The sequence below is a fragment of the Microtus ochrogaster genome, chromosome 8 (genome assembly GCF_000317375.1).
Source record: "Microtus ochrogaster isolate Prairie Vole_2 chromosome 8, MicOch1.0, whole genome shotgun sequence".
In the NCBI taxonomy this organism is placed as follows: domain Eukaryota; kingdom Metazoa; phylum Chordata; class Mammalia; order Rodentia; family Cricetidae; genus Microtus; species Microtus ochrogaster.
The window spans coordinates 40,654,917-40,667,372 of NC_022015.1; the positions used below are offsets into that span (position 1 = coordinate 40,654,917).

The 12,456-nt window shown below is 50.2% G+C and overlaps 1 protein-coding gene across 1 annotated transcript; it reads left to right on the top strand.

Annotated features, from left to right (window-relative positions):
• The first annotated feature begins 267 nt into the window (after positions 1 to 267).
• Slc25a45 (solute carrier family 25 member 45) lies at positions 268 to 8,922 on the top strand. The gene is made up of 6 exons (XM_005351764.2): positions 268 to 783; positions 2,029 to 2,072; positions 2,254 to 2,325; positions 2,552 to 2,737; positions 7,565 to 7,823; positions 7,925 to 8,922. The coding sequence occupies exons 1-6, from the start codon at positions 747 to 749 to the stop codon at positions 8,191 to 8,193; spliced, it is 867 nt and encodes a 288-aa protein (XP_005351821.1). The 5' UTR covers positions 268 to 746; the 3' UTR covers positions 8,194 to 8,922.
• The last annotated feature ends 3,534 nt before the right edge of the window (positions 8,923 to 12,456 follow it).

The window sequence follows — 12,456 nt, forward strand, 5'->3', positions numbered from 1 at the left end:
CATCAGCTGACAGCAGGGGCCAGAGGGCAGGAGAGCAGAATTTTGGTTTTGACGCAGTGTAGCTCTGGTCTTTGCCCAGTCAAAAGCCCATTGTTCTTCCCCCTGGGGTAGAGGAGGCTGCGGTTCTGACTCACGGCTGTAAACAACTCTGGAGAGAGCGGACAAACAGGCTTCAGGGCCTGGTGAGTCACTTCTGGGGGCAGGGGCCTCTCTTTTTCGGATTGTTCTCATCCTGCCCTAGGCTCAGGCAGGATGTCCTAGGTAGCCTGGGACTGCCACCTGGTGGACACTGTCTGACTTCACATAGCTTCTCAGCTGGTTAGGGTAGGTGAGGCTTGCGCTCCGGGGATGAATGAGAATTTGCTCTGGATAGGCTGCTCAGGCAGGGCCTTGCTCCTTACTCAATAAGGCAGCCAGCCTTGCAGAGGCTCACCAAGCTAGGCCTCAGTGTCACACAGCAAGGTTGTCACTGTCCAGGGACAGGACTCAAGCTTGCTCTGTCAACCTGGCCCTACAGATTCCATACTTGCTGGTCTCTTCCAAGCTCAGGGTCACTGAAGTTGGCTCCCTCTTGCTAATGGTTGTCTGAGGTCTGGGCACTGGGCCACTTCTCACCCTCCAGCCAGGGTTAAACATTAGTGGGAGGTTATCGGGTTCGGAAAGGGGGTGGGGATTCCACTTGCAACAGTCTTCTCTGCTTCTCTGCGGCCCGGCCCGGAGCAGCAGTTCCCACCCGAGCCTACACAATGCCTGTGGAGGAGTTTGTGGCTGGCTGGATCTCTGGTGAGACCTTCTTTCTATCTTCTCACCCTTCAGGGTGGGTGGTGGGGAGGAAGGGTTGTCAAGAGGAGTTGTTCCCTTGGAGCACCCAGTAGCTAGCTGTTTCCAGAGCCTTCTGGGAATAGCCAAGGCAGCAGAAGGGAAAGAAGGCAGGAGAAACTGCTTCTGCATCCCAAGGCCATGCTGCCAGAGATCACTAAGGACCTGACAACCAGGGAACCTCCCCCAAGCCCCTTCTCCCAGACCAGTGTAAGGGACCCAGAACACATTCACCTTTGATCTCACCGGCTGTCCTGACTTCCCCTTTGGAAATCTGCCCCACCTGGCAATGGGTGGCACTCCTCCGCCTTGAGAAAGGACACCATGGATGTGCTCCTGGTGCTGCACCCCAGGCCCCAGAAACAGCATTTTTTTGTGGAGAAGACGACTAGATTGTGGGTGGCTTTCTCCCCTGGGGCCGGCAGGACTCTAGGCCCCCCCACCCCCCACCCTGCTCTGCACTGGTAAGACAGGTAGAAGGCCAGAGGAAGGGGCCAGCAGGGCCTGTTCTCATCCAAGGCCACAGAACTCTGAGAGGAAGGCAGAGTACAGCTCACACAGTTGGAAATGGCAACCACTCCTCTAGGGCAGCGGCTTTCGACCTCCCTCACGCTCCGACCCCCAACCTTAAAATTACTATTGTTGCTACTTCATAACTGTAATTCTGTTACTGTTAGGAATGTAATGTAAATGTCTGATATGTTACCCCAAAGGGCTCGCGACCTAGAGGACAGTATTACAGATGGTTCTTCCCTATTGTGTGTGTGTGGGCCTCAGGTGAGGTCAAGGGTCTGCCACCTATTTCCCAGCTCTTTGGTGGCCCAATATCAGGTGTGGTGGGGTGGGGTAGGGCAGGGCAGCTGGGATCTCAGTGGAGCCCCAAGAATGTGGTTGTGGGTGTCTAAGCATACCCGGCCTTCCTGCTCCTACCTGATCCCTCTTTCCTCCAGTAGAGACTTGCTTCTTAGATTTGGCACAGAGTTCTTACTCATAAGCGCACCTTCTTTTAATTTTACATCCCAGCCAGTTTTCCCTCCGGCCCCTCCTCCTGCTTCCTCCCTCCCCCACAGCCCACCCTCCATCCACTCCTCCCAAAAGATTAGGGCTCCTATGGGGAATCAACAAATCTGGCACATTAAGTTGGACAGGTCTGAAACACCCCCCCCCACATTAAGGCTGAGTATTCACAGCACCTTCTTGTCACCACAGGAGCCGTGGGGCTGGTCCTGGGGCACCCATTTGACACTATAAAGGTAAGTGTAGCGGAGGTACCAAGGGAACCCATGGTCTGGCAGGAACCTGGGTAAGAGCCCAGCTAATTGGGTTGGCTCACTTGTGTGTCTGCCAGCGTCTATTGCGTGGGCGACCTGGCTGTGGCTGTGGGAGCAGCCCTGGCTTGCCCATTTCCTCATATACCCAGTACTTTCCATCCAGGTGCGCTTACAGACCCAGAACACATACCGGGGCATCGTGGACTGCATACTCAAGACTTACCGCCATGAGTCGGTAGGTAGTCTACTTCTTCTGGGTGGGAGTGACTGTTTCCTGCCTGGCAGTCACTTAGCATCCCCAAAGCCGAGTGAGGTCCTCGCAGCCTCCTTCATCTGGTCTGTCTGCCTGGGACAGGACTTGAGCAGAAGTAATGTACAGATAGCAGAGGCCTGGCCAGAACAGGAAGTGGGACAAGGGAGGCCCACCATGCCTCTTACGATGCCATCATATTGCTCTGCAGGTCCTGGGCTTCTTCAAAGGAATGAGCTTCCCCATTGCCAGTGTAGCCCTGGTCAACTCCGTCCTGTTTGGCGTGTACAGCAACACCCTGCTGGCCCTCACAGCCACCTCCCACCAGGAGCGGCGGGCCCAGCCACCCAGCTACACAAACATCTTCATAGCAGGTTGTACTGGGGGTGTCCTGCAGGTGAGGGTCATGTATGAGTACACACGTTCAGGCGACACAGTGATGGATCTGAGCCTTACACACACACACACACACACACACACACACACACACACACACACACACGGGACTCCCAGCAGTGCCTGATAAGGCCTTCCTAAGGGGTACTTGTAGCCACTGCTAATTGACCTAGCCATGTTGTGCCTTGCCAGCCTGCAGGCTTGGAAGTGGAAGGTCACAGAGATCAGGGGGACAAAAAGCAGAGAGTGGGGGAGGGCAAAGACAATGCTAGGCAGAAGTGACCAACGCCTTCTTTCAGGCTTGTCTACCTTCAGAAGGGTCTCCTAGCCCTAGAGTTGTGAGGAGACTATGCAGCATGGTGACCTTTGACCCTGGGGAACTGTCATTCCCCAGCAGAGCTGAGTTTTACCCTTTAAGTAACCCTAAAGTGGTCCTAGTCCATTCCACCTGCTCAGCCAGGCTTTGGCCTGAAGTACAAGGATAGCCATAATCTCTGAGCCCGGCCTGAGGCCACAGGTCACAGACCTCAGCCAATCAGTGTGTGTCACAATCATCGTCTGTTTTGGTCTTTGTTCTTAGCATACTGGCACGGCTTCTCTTGGGGGGGGGGGGATGGAGACTAAAAGAGCTTCCAGGCCCTAGAGGGGACCTGAGCTAAAGGGAGTGTCTGAGCAGAAAGGGACAAAGGGACAGGTGCCAGTTCAAGCCTACGCCCAGATGGGCTCCTAGGTAACCTTCTAATGGGTACCTGCCCTGATGCCACTGATACTTCATGGGGCAGAGAGCAAGATGAGAGGAAGAAGCCGGGGTGTGCAAGGCAGGGGTTAATGATTAAAGAGGCCCAGAGACGCCTGGCTCCTTTCTCCCTCCTCCCCCACCGCCTTTCCTTGTTTGTTTGTTTGTGAGTTTTGTTTTGAGACAGGGTTTCTCTATGTAACAAACAGCCCTGGCTGTTCGGGTACTCGCTCTGTACAGAGACCAGGCTGGGCTCAAACTCAGAGATCCACCTGCCTCTGCCTCCTGAGTGCTGGGATTAAAGGCAAGCACTGTCCCCACCCCTGGCATCATCTTTTTTTTTGTTTGTTTTTTTTGTTTGTTTGTTTTTTTTGGTTTTTCGAGACAGGGTTTCTCTGTGGTTTTTGAATCTTTTTTTTTTGTTGTTTTTTTGTTTTTCGAGACAGGGTTTCTCTGTGGTTTTGGAGCCTGTCCTGGAACTAGCTCTGTAGACCAGGCTGGTCTCGAACTCACAGAGATCCACCTGCCTCTGCCTCCCAAGTGCTGGGATTATTAAAGGCGTGCGCCACCACCGCCCGGCTTCATCTTTTTATTATTTATTTGTTTGGTCGGTTTGGTTTTTCAGAACAGGGTTTCTCTGTGTAATAGTCATAGCTGTCCAGGAACTCACTTTGTAGACCTGGCTGGCCTCGAACTCACTGAGATCCTACCTGCTTCTGCCTCCCAGGTGCTGGAATTAACGGTGTGCGCCACCACCGCCTGGGCACCCTTTTATTTTGTTTTATTTATTTATTTACTTATTTACTTACTTATTTATTTTTTTTGGTTTTTCGAGACAGGGTTTCTCTGTGGTTTTGGAGCCTGTCCTGGAACTAGCTCTTGTAGACCAGGCTGGTCTCGAACTCACAGAGATCCACCTGCCTCTGCCTCCCAAGTGCTAGGATTAAAGGCGTGCACCACCACTGCCCAGCACCCTTTTATTTTTTAAATGATTTATTTATTTTTTATGTGTATGAGTGCTTTGCTTACATATATGTATTAGCACCATGTGTGTGCAGTGCCTGCAGAGGCCCACAAAAGGTGTTGAATCTCCTTGAACAAAAGTAACTACAGATAGTTGTGAGCTACCATGTGGGTCCTGGGAACTGAGCCCTAGGCCTTTGCAAGAGCAGTGAGTTTTCTTAACCATGGAACCATCTCTCAACCCCCTCTAGTTTAGTGTTCTTGAAACAGGGTCTTGCTATGTAGCCCTAGTGGGCCTGTAATTCACTCTGTAGATTAGACTATCCTCCAATTTATAACAGTCCCTTAGCCTCTTCCCCAGACTCTGGAATTAGTGTTACATGCCACCAAACAAGGCTTTATGTTCCTTATTATACAGATATGTGTCCATATATTTCTAAAGCCTGGAGGCCTGTACCCCTCAAAAACAGTACAAGATCAAAGTCCCTTGATAAAGTGGCCTGACTTAGGCCCAGCCAGGTACTACTTCTCAATCACTTTCTCCTCATCTCTCTGAAAAGCAGAACCAGGGACTGTTAGGACCATAAGTGGTGACTTGGTCTAGGAACCTGCTAGAAGCCAGCGTTTCCTGGGACATCTGTCAACAGGGTTTCGAAGCCAGTTATGTACCAGTGAGGAAGTGGGAGGAAGGGGCACGTGCTGACAGCTTCTGGTGGCACAAATATTGCTTGTGGCCTTGTTGAAGCCTCACTGGCTAATAACCCTTTAGGTTCTATGGGTCACACCCCCCAAGAGTCCCTGTGTCATCTCTGGAGCTCCAGGTCAGGAGCCCACCCCGCTGAGGGCTCGGCTCAGCCTAGTTGACAGGCCAGTTGAGGGAGGAGCCTCAGCCCCAGCTTACAAAGGGCCTCCACCTTCCACGGAGGCAGAAGCGTGCAGTGTGCCCCATCCCTGCTAAAGCCCACCACTAGTCTCTCTAATACCAACCAGGTCTAGAGCTGAACACAGAGCTCATTTGCTTCTAGTCAGACAGCAAACACACAGCCGGGGCAAGTCAGTTCCCGCTAGGACCCTGCCTACACCTCCGTGACACCGCAAATGGTGTTCTTTGATTTTTAAAAAAGACTTTAGTCCTAATATCAAACTTAAATTCTGGGGGCTGGAGAGATGGCTCAGTGGTTAAGAGCATTGTCAAGACTTCCAAAGGTCCTGAGTTCAATTCCCAGCAACCACATGGTGGCTCACAACCATCTGTAAAGAGGTCTGGTGCCTTCTTCAGGCATGCACACAGACAGAATATTGCATGCATAGTAAATAAATAAACAAATAAATATTTAAAAAAAATTCTGCCCGTGGAAGCTCGAAGAAGGTATATGATTCCCTGGAGCTGAAGTTACAGGCAGTTAGGGGCTGCCCTATATGGACTCAGGATGCAGACTCAGGTCCTCTGGGCAGACAGTATACACTCTTACCCACCGAGTCTCCTCTCCAGCGCTGGTTAGTTGTTTTTTTTTGTTTTTTTATTTTTTTTTTTTTTTTTTTTTTTTTCGAGACAGGGTTTCTCTGTGGCTTTGGAGCCTGTACTGGAACTAGCTCTGTAGACCAGGCTGGTCTCAAACTCACAGAGATCCGCCTGCCTCTGCCTCCCGAGTGCTGGGATTAAAGGCGTGCGCCACCATCGCCCGGCTAGTTTTTTTTAAATGAATGTTTTTAAATCTCTTATGTGTACGGATGTTCTTGCCTGCGTGCATGCATGTGTGCCATGTACAGCCCTGGTGCCTACCGAGCAGTGTTGGATCCCCTGCAAGTGGAGTTACAGATGGTCACACAGAGCCGCATGTGGGTTCTGGGAACTGACTCTACATCCTCTGGAGGAGTAGCCAGTGCTTTTAACCGCCGAGTCCCATCTCTCCAGCCCTGTGACTCGTTTTTGACTCGCTATTGACTGAGTTTCATTGTGCTGTAGCCCACACCAACCTGGAACTCACTATGCAGACCAGGCTAGTCTTGAACTCTTGTAGTCCTCACTGAAGCCTCTGGGGTCACAGGTATGAGCCCAGCACAGCCAGCTAGAACCTCCCCTGAGCTTCAGTAGCTTCTCTTATTTGTCTGGAGACAGGAACTCACTGTGTAGCTCTTGCTGGCCTGGAATTTACTGTATAGACCAGGCTGGGCTTTAGCTTACAGAGATCTGCCTGCCTCTGTTTCTTCTTCCTGAAATGCTGAGGTTGAAGGCATGTGTCTCCCTGGCCAGCTAGCTGCTTAACAGCTACACCCCTGACACCTCGTCAGTATGGTGACCTCCTTCTCTCCACATCTTCCCAGCCCAGTCCAGTCTACTCCAGGTCTGTGTCCTGGCTAAGGGCTCTAGGGCCTTTTTGGTCAAAGGCAGGGAGGGCTGCTTTGTGGCCTTAGAGAGGTGTGCTACGGAAGAGGGGGAGTCTCTGATGTTGGGTCTGTTTTAGAAAAATGCCAACGAGGTGACCCTCACCTGCAGCATCAGCTCCTCACTGTTTGTTTTTTTTTTTTTGTGTGTGTGTATGTTTTGGTTTTGATTTTCTTTTTTTTCCTGTTTATTTATTTATTAAAGATTTCTGTCTCTTCCCTGACACCGCCTCCCATTTCCCTCCCCCTCCCCCAATCAAGTTCCCCTCCCTTGTCAGCCAGCCCATAGAGCTATCAGGGTTCCCTGCCACATGGGAAGTCCAAGGACCACCCACCTCCATCCAGGTCTAGCAAAGTGAGCATCCAAACTGCCTAGGCTCCCACAAAGCCAGTACGTGCAGTCAGCTCCTCACTGTTTTGCTTACAGAATGAACCCTCATGGAGCCCCAGCCACTGCAAACATGGGCTCCTCCCTGGAATCAGGGAGCCCAGGAACCAGCCCACTCCCACTTGTCCTTGGGCACCTGCGCCTACTATCTTAGAAGGAGGGGCCGGTGCGGAGCTTCTCAGGCCTGATAATAAGAGAGGCAGTCTGTTCTCAACGGCAGCCAGATACTTGGCCAAACCCAGCCGTGTACGTGGGAGGCTACGAGCTGGCAGCAGGAGCCTCTGCCCTACTGTGATTATAAGCAGATTTTCCCAAGCTTAAACTCCACCCAGTCCCCTCCATGTCTTTCTTCACAGGCCTACTGCCTGGCTCCTTTTGACCTCATCAAAGTCCGTCTACAAAACCAGACAGAGCCGAGGATGAAGATAGGGAGCTCTGAACCCCGATACCGGGGGCCTGTGCACTGTGCAGCCTCCATCTTGAGAGAAGAGGGACCCCAGGGACTGTTCAGAGGATCCTGGGCCCTAGTGCTGAGGGACACCCCTACGTTGGGAATGTACTTTGTCACCTATGAAGGGCTATGTCGCCAGTACACACCAGAAGGCCAGAATCCCAGTAAGTGGGGTGGGGTGGGGGTCCAGCAGGCTAGGGAGGGAACTAAGGCTGGGGAGATGCTCTGTTCCAGTCTGACTCCACCCTGGCTTCCTCTGCTCCAGGCTCAACCACAGTACTGGTGGCTGGCGGCTTTGCTGGCATAGCCTCCTGGATCACAGCCACGCCTTTTGATGTGATCAAGTCCCGGATGCAGATGGACGGGCTGAAGGGGAGAAAATACCGGGGGATGCTGCACTGTATGGCAAGCAGCTTCCGGCAGGAAGGAATACGGGTCTTTTTCAAAGGCATGACCCTCAATAGTGCCCGTGCCTTTCCTGTCAACGCCGTTACCTTCCTTAGCTATGAATATCTGCTGAGCTTGTGGAGATGAGCCTGGCCAGGCCGTGCCAGCAAGTCTACAACAGGAGCACGGCAGATAGATAGCAACTTGGAAAATCAAGCTAAAGAACCCAGCTAGCAGGTTCAAAAGCAAGAGGTGACATGCATCACCCAGAGTTAAGGAGTCAACTGGCAAGAAACCAATGAAGCTGGCCGTGTAAGGACTCCAAGACACACCCATCTCCAGCCCACCTCTTTCCAGAAAGCAGGGGCACAAGACACATACAAGTCAGCCAGGCCACCATGTCACAACTGCCCCTCTGAAGAGAGCTCTCAGGGATCAGTCACTGTCTTGGTGCCACCCAGTCAGGGGTTCAAACCATTCCCCTGGACAGGAGAATGACCTTTGCCTCCTCGTGTCCAGAAGCCTTCAGGGTTTCCATCATCTTCAGGGAAACCCAGGTCTCTAGCTCCTGGCTCTCCTGGCCCACTAGGTGGTCCTCTCTCTTGGTCACTTCCTGCTGTGGTCCCTCATGTCCCAGGAGTGCTCAGTGGGGTGTAGTTATTGTCCCTCCAGTGGCCTACTCTCCTCTGAGACCCAGGCAGAGCTGTCTCTAGGGTCCTTCCAGCCCTGTGGGGTACCCAAGAACCTCAGGCCTCCTCCTACCTCAACCACAGCTCTTGTGTGCAGGGCTTCATGGTTAGTTGTCTCGCTCCTGAGTCATTGTCTCTGAGAGTCTTGTGGTAAGGTTGTATTCCTGTCTCTTGAACAGATACATGCAATAAAGTTTTGTTTGCTGACATGCTGATGATCCCCTCCCATCTCTGCTCCCACCACATGCACGTCTGTCCATGCCCTGGCTCCTCTCCAGGCTGCCTCTGCCTGGCCCACATCTCCTTACATTTGTCTTCTTATTTGCCTCAATTGTTAAATTAGATATTAAAACTGTCTGAGGGGCTGGAAAGATGGCTCAGTGATTAAGATCACTGGCTGCTCTTCCAGAGGACCCAGATTCAAATCCCAGCACCCACAGGGCAGCTCACAACCATCTGTTAAATCCTCTTCTGGCTTCTGTGGGCATTGCATGTACATGGTACATATCTATACTTGGGGGCAAAACACCCATACACATAAAATAATAAAGAAAATATTAAAAAAAAAAACTGGATGAGCCGGGTGGTGGTGGTAGCACATGCCTTTAATTCCAGCAGTCAGGAGGCAGAGGCAGGTGGATCTCTGAGTTTGAGGCCAGCCTGGTCTACAGAGTGAATTCCAGGACTGGCTCCATAGCTACTGAGAAATCCAGTCTCAAACAAACAAACAAACAAACAAACCCAAAACACACAAAAAAAACCCAAAAAATCAAAACTGGACAAGAGCTTGACAATGGCCTTTAATTTCAGCACTCAGGGGGCAGAGGCAGGCAGATCTCCCAGTTCAAGGTCAGACTGGTCAACAAAGCAGTTCCAGAACAGCAGGACTATCATGTCTCAAAAACCATAAATAAAAAGAATAGTCAGTTTACTCTTTCATGACTTCTCATAACTCAGAGAGTCCCCATTAGGGAAGGCCCTATTTACTCTTTTTTTCCCCCCAAGATAGGGTTTCTCTGTGTAACAGTAACAGTCCTGGCTGTCCTGGAAGTCACTCAGACTCAGAGATCTACCTACCTCTGCCTCCCAAGTGCTGGGATTAAAGGCATGTGCCACCACTGCCCGGTTGACATTTGTTCTTGATGAATGTCTTAACCTACTTCTGCTAAACACATGTGGCCCTCTCCCACCACAAGACATTGGCACACGTTCTTCTCTCTGAGGTGTACCTCCCCTTCTTTCAGCTCTAGGCTCTTTGAGATGTCTTTTAGTTTCCTTGGGCTGTGGGATGGTTCAGAAGTGCCTGGAGGGTTTGTTCAAGTACAGCTTGTGGAGTCTAACTTCAGTTTCTGACTCGGAAGGTTTTTGGAGGGTAAGTTCTCAGAGGAAGCTGTGGGTGTGGGCGAGGACCACTGGACATGTTTCTCATGTCACTGATTTTCTTCGGTCTGTAATTACATGTTCACCTCTGTCTTCTGTGATTCTGATTGTATCTGTCTCTCTAGCCCATGAACTCCATGGAGCAGAGACTCCACTCCTAATTGCTTGTCATTAAAACTAGAGCTGCAAAGAGTTGTCCAGGAGATGGTTTTGAGAGTCTAGGGATGCAGCTCAGGTGGTAGAGTGCTTGTGTGCACATTAAAGCCCTGGATTGCCAGTATCACATACCTGGGGCATGGTGACTTTATACTGTAATCCTAGCACTAGGTAGATAGAGGCAAGATCAGAAGTTCAAGGTTGTTCTCGGCTAGGTAAGCGACCCTGTCTCAGAAAAAAAAAAAGTTTTAAAAAAATGAGTGAATGAATTGATGAACAAAAGCTGGTTTTCCTAATTCCCTCTCTGGAAGACCAGTACTCTAATGGTGCTATTTTCTATAAGCAACAAGATTTCAGATAATTATTACAAACAGCCGAAAGCCTTGCTAACTGATAAAGAATGAAGAAACTTCCCACGATCCCAGAAATAGAGGCTGTGAGGCCAGGATGTGGGGCTGAGGCTGCCTCCTAAGGTGAGTGCTGAATCCACCACCGGGTACACACAGAACCTTGTGGAGAGAACCTGGAAACAACGCACTACACCTTAAGTTCCCAGACCATGGGAAAGTTGCATCCAAGACTCAGAAAGTGAGCAAGATCCCCAAAGGGCTCCACCAGTAAAAAAGCGGACTGGAAAAACCTCCAGTCACCAAGAAGAGGAAAGAAAAATTGCTTCTCCCTCACAGACAGTAAAGTCTGGCTGTCCAGAGAACTGGGACCCATATGCTTGTGCCCTGGAGCCTGTCTCTGAGAAGCTAACAATGAGTCTTCTTCCTGCCCCCTTGTGACCAGAAGAAGCAACTACATGATAGTGTTCCTCAGGTTTAATCCCAAGGGTGATTTCCCCAACACAGACATAATAAACATGATGGAAATGAGCAGAGAGCCTAAATATATATAGCTGTCTCTCTCCTTCCTTTCTCTGAGACAGGGTGTCACACCTGGCTCTGAATAGACATTTCTCCCAAAAAAGACACAGCCAGCAAGAGCTGGACAAGGAGCTGCTGGGCCAGGGTTGCACACCTCTAATCACAACAAGCTCTGGGAGGCAGAGGCAGGAGAATCTCTGTGAGCTCGAGGCCAGCATGGTTTACATAGTGAGTGCCAGCCCAACCAGAGCTACACGGTGAGACCCTATCTCGAAGAACAAAAACTACAATTGATCAACACACCAAACAAAAGAGCTGGGCAAAGTGGTACGCACCCGTACTCCACCATTCTGACATAGCAGGACGGAGAGCGCACGGCTAGTCTGGCTCAAACGAAAGGGAGCAGGGGTTTTAAATGTTTTCAACACTACTAATTCTGAGAGAAATTAAATGATGGCTGTGGTGAGCTGTGGAGGGGTCTAGGAGTCTGTGTCGAGGGCAAACAAGAGGGTGTAACAGCTGTTTCTTTCTCACTCTGTACCTAGATCTGGAAGAAGTCATAGTTCAGAACAGTAATTGATTTTTATTTATTTATTTTAGTTTTTCAAGATAGAGTTTCTCTGTGTAGCCTTGGCTATCCTGGAAATCACTCTGTAGACTAGGCTGGTCTCGAACTCACAAAGATCCACCTGCTTCTGCCTTTAATCCCAGCGTTGGGATTAAAGACATGTACCACCACTGCCCAGCTTTTTTTGTATGTGTGTGATCGCTTTTTATGATTTATAGAGTTATTTTTCTGAGGAAGTTTTCCATCCGTTGCATGGCACACTTGGAGGTCTTGGGTTATTGGGTACTGTAAACAGTACCCAATGTAAAAATAATAAACCTAAAAAACTTAACAAAACTTCCCAGTTTTTTGTTTTTCTGAAGATTTATCTATTTACTTATTTATTTATTATGCACACAATGTTCTGTCTGCATGTATGCTTGCTCACCAGAAGGCACCAGATCTCATTACAGATGGTTGTGAGCCACCATGTGGTTGCTGGGAATTGAACTCAGGACCTCTGGAAGAGCAGCCAGTGCTCTTAACATTTGAGCCACCTCTTCACCCCTGTTTTTGTTTTTCAAGACAGGATTGATCTGTGCAACAGTCCTGGCTGTTCTGGAACTCGCTTTGTAGACCAGATTGGCCTCAAACTCACAAAGGCCCACCTGCCTCTGCTTCCCAAGTGCTAAGACTAAAGGTACCAACTATGCTGGGCAAACTCTCTAATCATTAAAAAAAAAAAAAGTCAAAAGCACAAGGGCTTATG